Below are 16,935 nucleotides of genomic sequence, written 5' to 3' on the forward strand. Positions count from 1 at the left end.
GTCCAGACTTATAATGGAAGTCAATGGGGACGTATCCGCTTGAAGATGTCACCATATGGCTCAATCTTCAAGCGGATCCGTTCCCCATTGACTTTCAATGTAAAGTCTGAACGGATCCGCTCAGACAACTTTCACACTTAGAAAATTTTCTAAGTTTTAATGCAGACGGATCCGTTCTGAACAGATGCAAACGTCTGCATTATCGGAGCGGATCCGTCTGATGAAACATCAGACGGATCCGCTCCGAACGCTAGTGTGAAAGTAGCCTTACTGATAATACAACCATCTGCATCCGTTATGAATGATTACAGCAACACCAGATTTGTATTGTTTATCTTATGCTATACCGTATCCAGGTTATACATACCCAAGACGGATCCGTCATGAACTCCATTGAAAGTCAGTGGGGGACGGATCCGTTATCTATTGTGTCAGAGAAAACGGATCTATCCCCATTGACTTGCATTGGGGGTCATGCCGGATCCGTCGAAAAGCAAAATACATGTTGCGGTTTGCTCTCCGGTCTGGGAACACACGGAATGCATTTAGGAGCTTTCCGTTCTGTTCAGTTCAGTTTTGTCCCCATTGACAATGAATGGGGACAAAACTGAAGCGTTTTTTTCCCGGTATTGAGCCCCTATGACGGAACTCAATACGGGAAAGCGTAAACGCTAGTGTGAAAGTAGCCTTAGTAGGACCATGTATTGTATTAGGGCACATAGACTTCTTAGAGGGGCTCTCCCAGAGGCAGAGACCTCCCCCACGTCCAGCAGTCTTATCAGACTGTGCCCCATTCTATGGCAGCGCTGAGCCCTGCACATGAGGTGTGGTGCAGCCTGAGGTAAACAGCCGGCCACACACTGACAGGAGCCGCCAGCAGCTCTATATATGCAGCACACGGCGCAGCTCGGCTCCGACTCCCGCCATTGGCTGGCTGTGCGCTCAATAGGATCAGCCCTGAGCTCACCCACAAAACTGCGGCCAAGCAGCTCCTCGCAGCAGTCACTACTCTGGAGAGCCGAGGAAGGAGCATGTGCACGTAACCCTCCGCCACCACTCCTCTCATGCCATCTCTGTGGATAATAAAGGATAATAAAGGAATTTGCTGTAGTAATATAACGAGTTATCAATAAGCACCTGCCTGGTGACATGGCCGCGGAGCGTCGTCTCTGGCTTCTGCTGTGGCTGGGGTGCAGCGGCTGCCTGTGTCTGGGGGACAAGAAGAGGCATGAAGAAGCCGTGCTGCCCGTGGGGGACACGGTGTCCGAGCATATGCTTAGGCTCTATGATAGATACCGAGGCGATGGCGGAAGGGGCAGGGACCCTGCCAGGCACCCTCTGCCCTCTCACAACGGGAATACCGTGAGGAGTTTCCGAGCCCTGACCGGTAAGTAGCCCTCCTGTATTCTTTACTCTAGCCCACCAGGGCCACTCTCCTCTGGGCTGTTAGACGCTATACTGCTCTACTAGATCATTGCTTTTTGTATTAGCGGTCTGTGGGAGATGTTCTCCTAGTCATGGGAATTGTGGAGGATGCGAGGAGAAGGTTTGTCCTGAGTCAAGTCCTTTATCTCTACATGCATGGATTACAGAGGACTATGTCACAGCAGAGGGTTCGGACCTTTGTGTTTTAGAAGATTACTAAACAGGAGAGCCAGCCTGCCAGAGATGCTTGGCATGGGCATAGTCATCCCTGTAAGACACCAGTCCGGCCAATGCTAGGTTATTTTCTAGTGTTGATCCAGAGTAAGGTCATGACAACCACTGTGTGGCCAGTTGTCTTTCTATTAGGAGGACCTTCCTTCCTTCTCAGATCCCATCCCTGGTCCTATAGCCTTGATGGGTAACCTCTAGCACTCCAGCTGTGGTGAAACTAGGATTCCCAAGAGGGACACTTGCCTGGCTGTTCTCATGGAGCATGCTGGGAGTTGTAGTTTCACCACAGCAGGAGTGCTGGAGGTTAGCCATCACTGGATTATAGTGTCCTATATCCTAAGCAGAAGATACCATTGAGCAAGGACCATGGAAGCAGGAGAAGAAGGGGCTCTCCCATGTTCCCTAGTGACAATGGGGTGAGCCTATAGGTTTTCTCATCTTGCTGGTCTGTAAGGACCATGGAAGCAGGAGAAGAAGAGGCTCTCCCATGTTCCCTAGTGACAATGGGGTGAGCCTATAGGTTTTCTCATCTTGCTGGTCTGTAAGGACTATGGAAGCAGGAGAAGAAGGGGCTCTCCCATGTTCCCTAGTGACAATGAGGTGAGCCTATAGGTTTTCTCATCTTGTTGGTCTGTAAGGACCATGGAAGCAGGAGAAGAAGGGGCTCTCCCATGTTCCCTAGTGACAATGAGGTGAGCCTATAGGTTTTCTCATCTTGCTGGTCTGTAAGGACCATGGAAGCAGGAGAGGAAGGGGCTCTCCCATGTTCCCTAGTGACAATTGGGGTGAGCCTATAGGTTTTCTCATCTTGCTGGTCTGTAAGGACCATGGAAGCAGGAGAAGAAGGGGCTCTCCCATGTTCCCTAGTGACAATGAGGTGAGCCTATAGGTTTTCTCATCTTGCTGGTCTGTAAGGACCATGGAAGCAGGAGAGGAAGGGGCTCTCCCATGTTCCCTAGTGACAATTGGGGTGAGCCTATAGGTTTTCTCATCTTGCTGGTCTGTAAGGACCATGGAAGCAGGAGAAGAAGGGGCTCTCCCATGTTCCCTAGTGACAATGAGGTGAGCCTATAGGTTTTCTCATCTTGCTGGTCTGTAAGGACCATGGAAGCAGGAGAAGAAGGGGCTCTCCCATGTTCCCGTAGCGACAATGGGGTGAGCCTATAGGTGTTCTCATCTTGCTGGTCTGTAAGGACCATGCTGTGTAAGATTTAGAGATGCAATAAACCCATTTTACACATACGCAATGAGGGCACTGCATGAACAGCGATTCCTGCGCCCGGGGGGGAGCAGGTCCAGTATCTTGCCTCTGACCTGACCCTCCATCAGCAGAATGCAGGCAGCCCTGTTCCTATGACGGGTCCCAGTGTGTGCGTCTGGGATGTCAGATTTGGGATCACAATCTCTGTACATACTATGTTATGCTATGTAAAGGCAGAGAGGGATAGAACTATGACAGGGGGTCATAAAACAGGGACAGGGCAGAAGAAGGGACTAGACCTCACTGACGTAGATACAATGTTACAATTTAGTAAATAGGTCCAGAATATTAGATGTATTTACAAGCACATACCTTTATGCTGTATACAGGCGGTATGTTATATCTCTGAAGACAGGGAGCCCACCATTGTAGCCCTACTTTATTCCAGGGAGACTCTCCAGAGGTCTCAACTCATTTCATTCAGCCACCATTAAGCACAATGAATAAGGCTAAATGAAAAAAAAAAAAAAAAAAACTGATAAACTGTCCATTTTCTGTCCACTTTTTTTCACTGATGCCTTTCTGAGAAGCGGATGTTAAAACGGACCCATTCGATTGTATAGGAGGCAGTCGGTCAGCGAAAAACGGACAAGATAGGACAGGTTCTATCTTTGGAGGTCCATTATTCACTGACCGTCAAAAAACTGCCCTGTGAATAACTCCATTAGTCTTAAAACGGACGTGTGGTGGCCGTTAAAAAAAAAAAACGTCCATCGCATGTCTGTTTTTCACTGTTGTGTGCATGTAGCCTGGTTTAACCACTTGATTGCTGCAGGACCTTTAGAACGCGGATGCACCCATGGTTCGCTTCCCAAGCAGTGAGGAGCTCATAGTTGGAACTTGGCAGGGCTGTGTATGGAAGCGTAGGCAGCGGGTTACATTTCTAGGAACCTGTCAGGGTCGCGTATGTTGATGCCCTGTTACGGCAAGGAGCCTGTCAGGGTCGCGTATGTTGATGCCCTGTCACGGCAAGGAGCCTGTCAGGGTCACGTATGTTGATGCACTGTCACGGCAAGGAGCCTGTCAGGGTCACGTATGTTGATGCCCTGTCACGGCAAGGAGCCTGTCAGGGTCGCGTATGTTGATGCCCTGTCACGGCAAGGAGCCTGTCAGGGTCACGTATGTTGATGCCCTGTCACGGCAAGGAGCCTGTCAGGGTCACGTATGTTGATGCCCTGTCATGGCAAGGAGCCTGTCAGGGTCACGTATGTTGATGCCCTGTCACGGCAAGGAGCATGTCAGGGTCGCGTATGTTGATGCCCTGTCACGGCAAGGAGCCTGTCAGGGTCGCGTATGTTGATGCCCTGTCACAGCAAGGTGTATCTGCTGACGTTCACGGAACGCCTGCCAGCATGTGTTTCTTATGGTACTGGAGATGAAGAAACTTGACAGTCAACGCATGACTATTCCTGTTCCATCTCAAGGCTAGCTTTGAGGTGACGCTTAGGCGTTATTCGGGGAGGAAGAGGTTAAACGCAGGCGAGCACTTTGTACTGTAGTTTGGTGTCTGTTTACGCAGCAGGGAACACTTATGGGGAACAAGACCAGGAGGCATGTTGAACAAATCTGAAGTCAGCAATGCGGGGCTTGTAAAGTACCGCCGAGCAGGTGCATACCCAGAGGTGCTCTCAGTGCCCTCTCCAGACGGCAGAGGAAACCCCCAGCTTACAGAAAAAGTTCTCTCACATTTCAGACCTCCATTTATCTTTTCACAGCGGAAAAATCTGCAGCGTCTGCGTAAAAGTGCAGATTGCGATGAAGCGATGCTGTGTTGGGTTTCGATCACACCTTTGGCAGAGAAGAGAGTGTGGAGTTAATTACGTTAATCCATCTTCTGCCAGAGTAAACAGCAGAGAGCTGGAAAGGGCAAAAAACACCACCGGGACGTACTTTGGCTCCCCGCCCTCCCATTGTACACAGTGATGGAGCGCAGGCTAATTGCACTTTATTACCTCCGTCTAACGGTGGATTATCTCCACATTGACTTGATCTTCTTTGCACTTTCTAAGGATGCCGGCCTTAATTAGAAGCCAGACATCTGGGATGCTTGGAGTCTCCGTCAGATGTTTTGGCAGTGAGAAAAGTGTTAGAGTGGCGGGCACGGGATCCAGGCTGTGTAATGCGAATTAATGATACCGTATACACCTCAGCCTGTGCGCTCATTAACTGCGCTGACTCTGTGTGGAATCAAGACTTAATTAGGGTTAGGATCTTCCCATTCTTAAGAGAGGGTGTTCCTTATTGTTTCTTGAGATACAGAGAGTGGAGACATTTGTGTTTCCTTCACACACAAAGAACCCCATGTTGCTGCAGATCCCCGCTGTCATGTCCAGGGCTGTTCAGGGTCACTGTTCTTCTATGTGCTTTACTCTCTATTTCTTCTACATTTATTCTTGTGGAGGACTTTTGAACCTTTGGACACATCTCAGGTCCAAGGAACCTATACATCTTGAAATCTACTACTGGCACCTGACTTTGGGTCTTCTATGGATGTACAGTGCTCCCTCTAGTTACAATAGCGATAAAGACCAGGAGGACCATAGAAGGTTGAAAACCTTGTAACTTGAGATCATAGCTCTATGGAAACCTAGTCATTGGTTCTAAAGCCCTCAAAATGTCAAACTAAAAGAGGCAGAAAAGTAATTCAGATAAAGCAATTCCTTTTATGTAACAGAAATGTCTGCTAGATGTTGAGGACAGGAGCTTCTTCTGGATCTTGTACCAGAAAAATAACATGGGCTCACCTAGTGTCCAAAGGAGCAGCTCCTTGTGGTAAAGACTAGAGCAGTGGAAAACATGTAGTACCGTACTGTACTGTAGAGAGGCGCCACTCCACAGCTTCTCAGTGCATATCCCTAGTAATACAACTCTTTAACCAGTCAATCACATGTGCAGCAGATAAGCATTGGCGTGGTATGTTAAATATGGTTTTAAGCAATAATAGCCCCCAAGAAAGCAGTGTATGTTGAGAATATTGTAACCCGAGGGACTACTGGTATAAGAGAGTCCATGGCTTGTAAAAATAACCTTACTGCCTCCTGAAGGGGTCATTTGCCCACCCCATTGCTAGCTCATACCAGTTTATTCTTGTCTCATGCTGCACTTTTTCTCATTTTATCTAATGCTTGCAGAATCTCACAACCTTCTTCCAAGGTGGCCTTTCACAAATGTCTGTCCAGTTGGACGAAGAGACAGTGTTCCTCAGCTCTTCACAGGGTTGTGTAGTGATGGTTAGATCAATTTCACTTTATCAGACTGACTTTACTTACATTGTCCATTTATCTCATGGAAGCCATGGGAGAAAGGTTCTTGTCAGGATAAGCACCTTGCTCCTTGAAGATAAGGTGCGTGTAGCAGTGCTATAGACAGCCTATGGCAGACTATGGGTGTCTGGTAAAAACAACCCATTTCGTACCTTACAACGTGACATGATTATACTGCGGTTCTCCTAATGATAATAGGTGATTGTCTGGGATCCCAGCTAAGGTTACGCTCACATCTGTGCTAGTCATTTCCATTGGTGTGCTCCGTTAGAAGAGCTGGATAGGCACATAACAGAATCTGTGACGGAGCGGAGCCCCCAATGTGGATGTGAAGAAGCCCTTACATGCTGAGATGTTTGGTCATAAGACAATGGCACTAAGCACAGGCTGTCTATGAAATGCCAATGAGCAGCTAGTACAGCCCCTGAACCAATGCTCTGCCATGATGTTTTCTGAGGCATGGAGAAGGAGATCCTCTGAAATGCTGACTGATTGGAGGAGAGCAGCTCACAGATCTGCACCTCAAGAACCCCCAAATACCTGTGGAAGCGGTACTCAGCCCCCCTGAACTGCTAAAAGATGGATTTCAGTACTGGAGATCTTCAGCTTGTAGGCTACTGTCAATAGGTGGAAAGGGATTATTTCCAGTGAAGAAGTATGCCTCCTAGACATGGTTGCCTCTAGGGGAAGCTATATGTGACTAAAGTCCATAGAGATTCCCATGTGTTCTGTCTCCTCTGGAATCACCACTTGCTGATTTGGCCCCTGACACGGTCCATCACTTTAGAAAAGGTTCCAGTCCTAACATAGCGGGTAAGGTATAGCTCATATTTCCAGAGTGAAGCTACATGATATAGGTAACACTGCAAGATCAGGGAACATAGTGTCCACCCCATTATTGGTAACACAATGATAACAGAACCTCCATCTCATGGGGATCACATCTACCCCATTAACCCCATGATTAGAAGCATATGGTGTATATGGATTTGAACACTAACTTGTCTGGATGTCTTCAGGCATCATGTATGCAACACCTGCTTTGAATCTAAGCTTCCTTATCTGTTTGATACTGAATGCGTTTTCCAGACCTGTGAGTTTCAAAGTCGTGATTGGTGGGAGTTGTAGTTGGCTCTATGAGCTCATTTATGAGAAATGGAATGCTCTGGTGAAACCTTCTCAGGAGATCTGAACTCTTTCTGTTTTTCAACCTGTAGCAGAGCCACAAATTCCAGCATGTCCTGACAGTCACATGCTGGGAGCTGTAGTCCTGCATCAGCTGCAAGAGTCACAGGTTGGAGACCACTCATGCTCAACAGTATCATTCCTGCGGCTAATTGTGTATAATGCTATTGTACATAACATGTGTAATATGTTAACCACTATATATGAGATTCTCTGTCTCATGTATGGTCACCTTTATTAGGGATCGACCGATATTGATTTTTTAGGGCCGATACCGATAATTTGTGAGCTGCCAGGCCGATAGCCGATAATTTATACCGATATTCTGGGAATTTTCATTTTTGAGAAAAAAAAATTTCCTACACAAATCTGCTGAAAATTAATATGTTTATTGTTAATGTGTATTTTTTTATTTTATTTTTTAAATCTTTTTCATTTATACTTAATATTTTAGTGTTTTTTTTTTTTTTACTAACTTTTAGCCCCCTTAGGGACTAGAACCCTTGTCCTATTTCCCCTGATAGATCTCTATCAGGGTGAATAGGAGCTCACACTGTCCCTGCTGCTCTGTGCTCTGTGCACACAGCAGCATGGAGCTGACCATGGCAGCCAGGGCTTCAATTGCGTCCTGGCTGCCATGGTAACCGATCGGAGCCCCAGGATTACACAGCTGGGGCTCCAATGAAGATAAGTCTCTCATTCATATACAGGAGGCGGGAGCTGGCTGCAGAATCACATAGCCGGCTCCCGAACTCTATGAGCGGTAGCTGCGATCCGCGGCACCTGAGGGGTTAACTACCGCAGATCGCAGCTACAGTTCATAGAGGTCGGGAGCCGGCTATGTGATTCTGCAGCCAGCTCCCGCCTCCTGTATATGAATGAAAGGCTTATCTTCATTGGTGGCGCAGTGCGCCACAGCCCCTCCCCTCCTCTTATGTTCTCTCCTCTCATTGGAGGCAGCGGCAGCAGCATCACAGGGGGAGGAGACACTGCTTCCTTCTCCCCTGTGCTGCGGAGGGAACACAGAGAGCGCTGAGAGCAGCGCGATCTGTGTTCCCCATACGTTATCGGTATATCGGCAAAATAGATGCCGATACCGATAACGTTCAAAATCCTCAATATCGGCCGATAATATCGGCCAAACCGATAATCGGTCGATCCCTAACCTATATACAGTATTCATATAATTCGTAATTCAGCCCAATGTCACCAAAAAAATCCACCTGGATATTCGTTGTCATGAATATCTATGAAAGCTTCTATTGATGAGCTACACTAGTAGATTTGCTCATGGACGGATGTGACTGGCTTCTAATGTATTTAGCATTTTGTCCCCGCTTCATCCCTTGCTGTGTATGTGCAGAGACAGGAGAATTTGCTGCCTGTACCTGTGCATGCGCTAAACATGATCAGTGTCTGCGCAAAAGTGGATGAAGCCAGGGGACAGTGGGCAGTGAGTGATCATGACCATTTTCTGTGGACACGAAGAGTGACATCTCCAAAGCTTACATGGACAGCAGGAGGCCTTGAGATCAAGAGCTGTGGTAAGCACCGAGGTGGTGTTTCCTAGCATATATTACACATTTTACCAGAAAGTGGCCAACCTCTTCAAAGTGCATGGTATCATCTCGGCACAGTATGTAGTAAGGTTTTCAGGCGTAATTCCGTTCCTTTATAACAATAAATAGGACATGTTATATTTGTATGCGTAACGGAAGTGCGGATGCGGACAGCACACTGTTGCGGCCCCATTGAAAATGAATGGGTCCGGATCTGTTCTGCAACGTTGCGGAACAGATCCGGACCAATTTTGCGAACGTGTGAATGGACCCTAAGAATCATGCCCCCTTAAAAGTGCATGGCCAGAATAGCATATTAGGACCCAAACCTACCAGCACCGATTGCTCAAGAACAGGGGGCTTATGAAAGAAAAAAGACTGCTGGAATCTGTGGAGCGGTGGCTACAGCCCAGTAATAGCAGGATGTGACAGGTGGCCATTCAGATTAGAATTATGCCAGCCAAGCCCATCAATTTCAGTGGGACCAACAACCATCTGGTATGTATGTCTGATTTCAACATGCCTGATCTTTTTTTTATTCAGTGAGACTGCCAGAGGTTTCCTACAACACATGCATGCTCAGCAAAGTCAAGTTTATGTCTGTATTGGGGGTTGGAAGGAATAGCTGTCGGCTAAGTGAGCATTCTCTAAAGTGTGTGTGAAGTCTAAGGCCTCCTGCACACGACCGTATGGCTTTTTCAGTGTTTTGCGGTCCATTTTTCACGGATCCGTTGTTCCGTTTTTTTGTTTCCGTTGTGTTTTCGTTCCATTTTTCCATATGGCATATACAGTATACAGTAATTTCATAGAATAAATTGGGCTGGGCATACAATTTTCAATAGATAGATAGAAAAACGGAACGGATACGGAAGACATACAAATGCACAGTAATGGCTAGTTCGCCGTGTTCGCCCGCGAACACATGCGGGCTGCCATCTTAAATCACAAGTCCGGCGATGCACAGGTAAGTCCTTACCTGTGCCTGTACGCGAGCCGGTCTGAAACATATGCGGTCACCGGGAGCTGGCAGTTCCGAGAACAGCCGCCGGGGGCCTTCATCCGGCTGTTCTCGGAACTGCCTGCTCCCGGTGACCGCATTTGTTTCAGACCTGCTCCCGGCACAGATAAGGGCTTACCTGTGCATCGCCGGACTTGTGATTTAAGATTGCAGCCCGCATGTGTTCGCGAGCGAACATGGCGAACTGGCCATCACTGTGGATGCATTTCCATAGGTGTTCTGTTTTTTTTTTTGCAGACTTATTGACTTGAATGGAGCCACGTAACGTGATTTGCGGGCAATAATAGGACATGTTCTATCTTTCAACGGAACGGAAATACGGAAACGGAATGCATATGGAGCACATTCCGTTTTTTTTTGCGGAACCATTGAAATGAATGGTTCCGTGTACGGACCGTATACGGAACGCAAAAAACGGGCAGTAAACGAAAAAAAAAAAAACGGTTGTGTGCAGGAGGCCTAAGGCTCCAGTCACACGTCTGCAACGTGTTTTGTGGATCCGCGGATCCGCAAAACACGGACACCGGCAATGTGCGTTCCGCATTTTGCGGACCGCACATTGCCGGCACGAATAGAATATGCCTGTTCTTGTCCGCAATTGCGGACAAGAATAGGACATGTTCTATTTTTTTGCGGAACGGAAGTGCGGCCCCATAGAAATGAATGGGTCCGCAATTCCGTTCTGCAAAATGCGGAACGAAATTGCGGACGTGTGAATGGAGCCTAAGGGTGCGGCCACACTGTCAGGTTTGGAAACCAAAACCAGGAATGAAGTGGTATCTGTCCTTTATCATTTCTCTTCTTTTCGATCCACTCCTGATTATCGCTTCCAAAATTGTATCAGGAAACCTAACCATGTGTACCACACGGCACGGTGGTGATCCAGTTGCGCTCATGCTGCGGTGAAGAACTGTGTGCGGCAATTAGCCCGCAGCTTCCTTTTTAAAGACTGCACGGTTTAGTCGTTAATGGCCACTGTGCCGCATGGTCCTATTGCTATACTGTACAATAACAGATCTTCATTCTCATTTATTTATTGCTTTAACTTTAGTCAAAGACATTGTATGTTGATTCAGTAAGGCTGTATGAACCCTGCTTCATTGTCTTGTACTCAGAAATCCGAGACTGACCCTTGGATTTCTGCCGTGAGTTTGTAGTTTTAATGTCGCAGATCGGACTGGGGATTGGACTATTCAATGTCATTTCTGGATGTAGTTTTTAAATGTCCTTTCTGGATGCATTTTTGTGTAGAAACAAAAATCCAAGGCCATATCAATGGCAGCACAGATTCCCACTGAGGATAAATGGGACTCAGAATACATATGGTTTTCTTGTGCAGAAAATCCACCTTGTCAGCTTACACCAAATATCTGTGCCACAGAGGTATGTAGTATCAAGTATTGTATTAGATTACATCCAGGTTTTCCCTAGGAAACCACCATAACCAGTTGGTTTACAGAACTGAGGAGCGTCTAATGGAAAAGAGCAGCAGTCTGTATTGTCTCCTATTGTCAAGGTGTCAAAAATGGATTATTTCAGTGATAAAGTAAGACCCTTCAAAGCCTTAAAGGGAACCTGTCATCAATGTTATGCTGCCAATACTAACGGCAGAATAAAGTAGAGACAGGTGAGTTGATTTCAGCGGTCTGTCATTTATAAGTTAAAAGTAAGCGGTTGCCGAGAACCAACATCACAATCATTACAGACTGGGCCTGGGAAAGTCACATCCACCTGAGAAGAGTCCTGGTTACTCATGAATTTCTGCTCTCCTGCCCACCTGCTGGTGACTGACAGTCTTCTACCTAGTTTTCTCCCTTCCTCTCCAGGAGAGAACTGCCAGTCATCAGCAGATGGGCAGGGAGTGCAGGAGATTATGTATAACCAGGACTCTTCTCAAGTTGGGCAGCACGGTGGCTCAGTGGTTGGCACTGGTGCCTTGCAGTGCTGGGGTCCTAGGTTTGAATCTGACCAAGGGCAAGATCTGCATAGAGTTTGTATGTTCTCCCCGTGTTTGTGTAGGTTTCCTCCCGGTACTCTGTTTTTTTCCCACAGTCCAAAGACATACTGATAGGGAACTTAGATTGTAAGACCCATTGGGGACAGTTGGATGCTATTGTCTGTAAAGAGCTGCGGAATATAGTAACGCTATATAAGTGCATACAATAAATAAAAGTAGATGTGACTCTTTTCAAGGCCTGGGCTGCAATGATTATGATGCTGGTTCTCAGCAACCACTTACCCATCAGTGACACACCACTGAAATCAGCATTTCTGTCACTATTTCATGCTGCCCTCAGTGAGGTCACCATAACGTTGATGACAGGTTCCCTTTAAGACATTTTCTGATGGGCAGAAATACTGTAGCTGTATGATGATCGTGTTACAGGCTCAGAAACACCAAATGTACACTAGACTGTAAGGCCAGGGTTATATGTACAATATTCATGTCCTAAATAAGGGTTCTCTATACCACAACACCATAGAGATGAAGCAGAATGTCCTTCTAATAGTCATATCTAGGACCCTCCAAGACAATGGGTTGTCCAGTGGCTCCAGTAAAGTTGCAATCTGCCAACCTTGCCTATCATTTTAGAGTGAATCCTAAGATCCTGACTAACAATACGTTCAACTGATCCATTGCAGCTGCACGGTGAGACTTTAACATAAGTGGGGTCAGTGAAAGACAGCTTAGCTATGGACAACCCCCATTTTAGAACCCACAGCCATCAGTCACCATAAAGTAATGACAATGTACAGTGGGGGAAATAATTATTTGACCCCTCACTGATTTTGTAAGTTTGTCCAATGACAAAGAAATGAAAAGTCTCAGAACAGTATCATTTCAATGGTAGGTTTATTGTAACAGTGGCAGATAGCACATCAAAAGGAAAATCGAAAAAATAACTTTAAATAAAAGATAGCAACTGATTTGCATTTCATTGAGTGAAATAAGTATTTGAACCCTCTAACAAAAAAAGACTTAATACTTGGTGGAAAAACCCTTGTTTGCAAGCACAGAGGTCAAACGTTTCTTGTAATTGATGACCAAGTTTGCGCACATTTTAGGAGGAATGTTGGTCCACTCCTCTTTGCAGATCATCTCTAAATCCCTAAGGTTTCGAGGCTGTCTCTGTGCAACTCTGAGCTTGAGCTCCCTCCATAGGTTTTCGATTGGATTAAGGTCCGGAGACTGACTAGGCCACTCCATGACCTTAATGTGCTTCTTCTTGAGCCACTCCTTTGTTGCCTTTGCTGTATGTTTTGGGTCATTGTCGTGCTGGAACACCCATCCACGACCCATTTTCAGTTTCCTGGCAGAGGGAAGGAGGTTGTCGCTCAGGATTTCACGATACATGGCTCCGTCCATTTTCCCGTTTATGCGAATAAGTTGTCCTGTGCCCTTAGCAGAAAAACACCCCCAAAGCAAAATGTTTCCACCCCCATGCTTGACGGTGGGGACGGTGTTTTGGGGGTCATAGGCAGCATTTTTCTTCCTCCAAACACAGCGAGTTGAGTTAATGCCAAAGAGCTCTATTTTGGTCTCATCAGACCACAGCACCTTCTCCCAGTCACTCTCTGAATCATTCAGGTGTTCATTGGCAAACTTCAGACGGGCCTGCACATGTGCCTTCCTGAGCAGGGGGACCTTGCGAGCCCTGCAGGATTTTAATCCATTGCGGTGTAATGTGTTTCCAATGGTTTTCTTGGTGACTGTGGTCCCTGCTAATTTGAGGTCATTAACTAACTCCTCCCGTGTAGTTCTAGGATGCTTTTTCACCTTTCTCAGAACCATTGACACCCCACGAGGTGAGATCTTGCGTGGAGCCCCAGAGCGAGGTCGATTGATGGTCATTTTGTGCTCCTTCCATTTTCGAACAATCGCACCAACAGTTGTCACCTTCTCTCCCAGCTTCTTGCTAATGGTTTTGTAGCCCATTCCAGCCTTGTGCAGGTCTACAATTTTGTCTCTGACATCCTTGGACAGCTCTTTGGTCTTTCCCATGTTGGAGAGTTTGGAGTCTGCTTGATTGATTGATTCTGTGGACAGGTGTCTTTTATACAGGTGACTAGTTAAGACAGGTGTCCTTAATGAGGGTGACTAATTGAGTAGAAGTGTCTAACCACTCTGTGGGAGCCAGAACTCTTAATGGTTGGTAGGGGTTCAAATACTTATTTCACTCAATGAAATGCAAATCAGTTGCTATCTTTTATTTAAAGTTTTTTTTTCGATTTTCCTTTTGATGTGCTATCTGCCACTGTTACAATAAACCTACCATTGAAATGATACTGTTCTGAGACTTTTCATTTCTTTGTCATTGGACAAACTTACAAAATCAGTGAGGGGTCAAATAATTATTTCCCCCACTGTAATACAGAAGCTCTCCAGCTTATAGGGGTTCTGTGGGGGGCCGGCCCTCTAACAACCAGATACTGCACTTTGTTATGTGGAAAAAGGTTGTACAGATTAGGCTACTTTCACACTAGCGTTCGGAGCGGGTCCGTCTGGTGTCTGCACAGACAGATCCGCTCCTATAATGCAGACGTTTGCATCCGTTCAGAACGGATCCGTCTGCATTATAACTTAGAAAAATTTCTAAGTGTGAAAGTAGCCTGAGCGGATCCGTCCAGACTTTACATTGAAAGTCAATGGGGGACGGATCCGTTTGAAGATTGAGCCATATTGTGTCATCTTCGAACGGATCCGTCCCCATTGACTTCCATTGTAAGTCTGGACGGATCCGTTTGCCTCCGCACGGCCAGGCGGACACCCGAACGCTGCAAGCAGCGTTCAGGTGTCCGCTCGCGGAGCGGAGGCTGAGCGCTGGCAGACTGATGCATTCTGAGCGGATCCGCGTCCACTCAGAATGCATTAGGGCAGTACGGATGCGTTCGGGGCCGCTTGTGAGACCCTTCAAACGGAACTCACAAGCGGAGCCCTGAACGCTAGTGTGAAAGTAGCCTAAGGCAAGTCCTTCAAGAGCCCTTAAAGGGCATCTGTCAGCAGATTTGTGCACTTGGCAGCTGAAGGCATCTGTGTTGGTCCCATGTTCATATGTGCCCACATTGCTGAGAAATATATGTAATATATGTAAATGAGCCTCTAGGAGCAATGGGGGTGATGCCTTTACACCTAGAGGTTCAGCTCTCTCTGCAACTGCTGTGCCCTCTGCATTTTGATGGAGAGGACCAGGCAGTGAAAACATCATCACACCTGACCCTGTCAACCAAAGTTCAGAGGGTGTGGCAGTTGCAGAGAGAGCAGAGCCTCTAGGTGTGACGACAACGCCCCCATTGCTCCTAGAGGCTCATTTACATATATTAAGCCATCATTTTTCTCAGCAATGCGGGCACATATGAACATGGAGCCAACACAGATGCCTTCAGCTGCCGAGCGCTCATGTAACAGGTCAGCCAGGTACGAATCTGCTGACAGATGCCTTTTACTACTAATTGCATAGCGTGTAAAGGAATAAATTATCCACTATCCATCTGGTCTTGTGTAAATGGAAGCTTTTGGAGACTCGTCAAGCATCAATATGAGTCTGTAAGAAAAAAAAATGAGAAAACTAATATATCCATTCATGTTAAACATATGTTATAAATTATAATCTCATTGTTCTCACTGCTTCTTATGAATAATAAAAGTTCAATTTATGTGGAAAATGAAGAGTTGAAGTTATCTTGACAGCCTTGGCAAACCTGGGGAGGAATAGTTGTGGTTTCTATAATCCATATGATAATCATCTGATTGCATTATGGTTTGATTATCAAAACGACATGTTGTGCTGGTAAACCAGAGAACTGCTCCTGTATATGTTGGTCACCGTTCACACGACCACTGCTCTCCCCAAATACGGCTAGATATAGAAACTAATGTAATAGTTACAGCTGAACCCAGGCAGCCCTCTGATATGAGCATTGGAGCGTTTCATGCTCTGATGCCCGGAATCGCGCAGGGCAAGCTCTTTTTCATTAGATCCAGTGACGTAGCGGGTCTCTGCTAGGCGGAGGCTTTCACCTTCCAATGAGCCGGTGACATCACCAGCACTAATGGGCGGGCTTTAGCGCTGTCCTAGCCTGTAAAACAGGGAACACTGCTAGGTGGAAGCCTCCACCTAGCAATGTAAAAATATAAGCAGACAGCCCTTGACCTGCGGGATACAGCGCAGGGCAGGGGAGAGCATCGGAGCATATCATGAGGGGCAGCTCTGAACCTGGACAACCCCTTTAATTACATCTTATATAGGGAAAGGTTAGTGCCAGTGGTAACAAATCAGGTTTCCATTGTAAGCAAGAATCTGCATGGTTGCAGTATCACTTCATGAGGAAGCATTTATAAACTGTGGGGGACATTTATTAAGACCGTAATTTGTACGGTCTAACCCGCTGGTGTGAGATGTAACTCATCTCTACAGGCCCGTACCCCAGAACTGAAGTCTATGCCAGTAAGGTAGTTGGCGTCAATTTCAGGTATAATTTACCTAAATAATAGTAAATGTGCTGGGCTAGCTCCACACCGCCCACTCCCCGATCCACTGTGCCCAGTGCTTGGAAAAGTGGCAGATTTTAACTCAAAATGTGGCACTACCTGAAGGGCCTATGTGATATTGCTCAGTGGTGCTCTTATAAGGCTGGGGTACACACACGAGCTATTATAATATTTCATTTGCATTGTTTAAATTGAGCTCATGCGGTTAGATTATAAGCTCTAATGGGCAGGTTCCCTCTTCGTTTGCTTCATTGCTTGTTGGTTTGTTTGGATCACTTGTCATTTTACTTATTTTGCTCCCTCAATTCTAAAACCTTATGAAATGTGATATAAATCAGAATTACTATGAATGCATACGACACAGTGTGGATGGAGAATCACGAGCTGCTCATTCAACTCTTCCTTGAATTTTCTGGTCCTCCAGACCCCTGAAAAGTCTCCAGCAGAAATTGCAATAACGCCTGTACAAGCGTCATAGATGCCAGTTCAGGCCATTTTACTCC

The 16,935-nt window shown here is 46.4% G+C and overlaps 1 protein-coding gene across 1 annotated transcript in view; it reads left to right on the forward strand.

The window, feature by feature from the left end:
- The first annotated feature begins 981 nt into the window (after positions 1-981).
- The window catches only part of BMP3 (bone morphogenetic protein 3), a 75,449-nt gene continuing 59,495 nt past the window's right edge, over positions 982-16,935 (forward strand). Inside the window, exon 1 of the mRNA XM_040417934.1 lies at positions 982-1,387. Within this exon, the coding sequence (XP_040273868.1) occupies positions 1,150-1,387 (238 nt within the window). The 5' untranslated portion in view covers positions 982-1,149. The remainder of the gene's footprint in view (positions 1,388-16,935) is intronic.

The sequence above is a fragment of the Bufo bufo genome, chromosome 2 (assembly GCF_905171765.1).
Source record: "Bufo bufo chromosome 2, aBufBuf1.1, whole genome shotgun sequence".
NCBI classification, from domain to species: domain Eukaryota; kingdom Metazoa; phylum Chordata; class Amphibia; order Anura; family Bufonidae; genus Bufo; species Bufo bufo.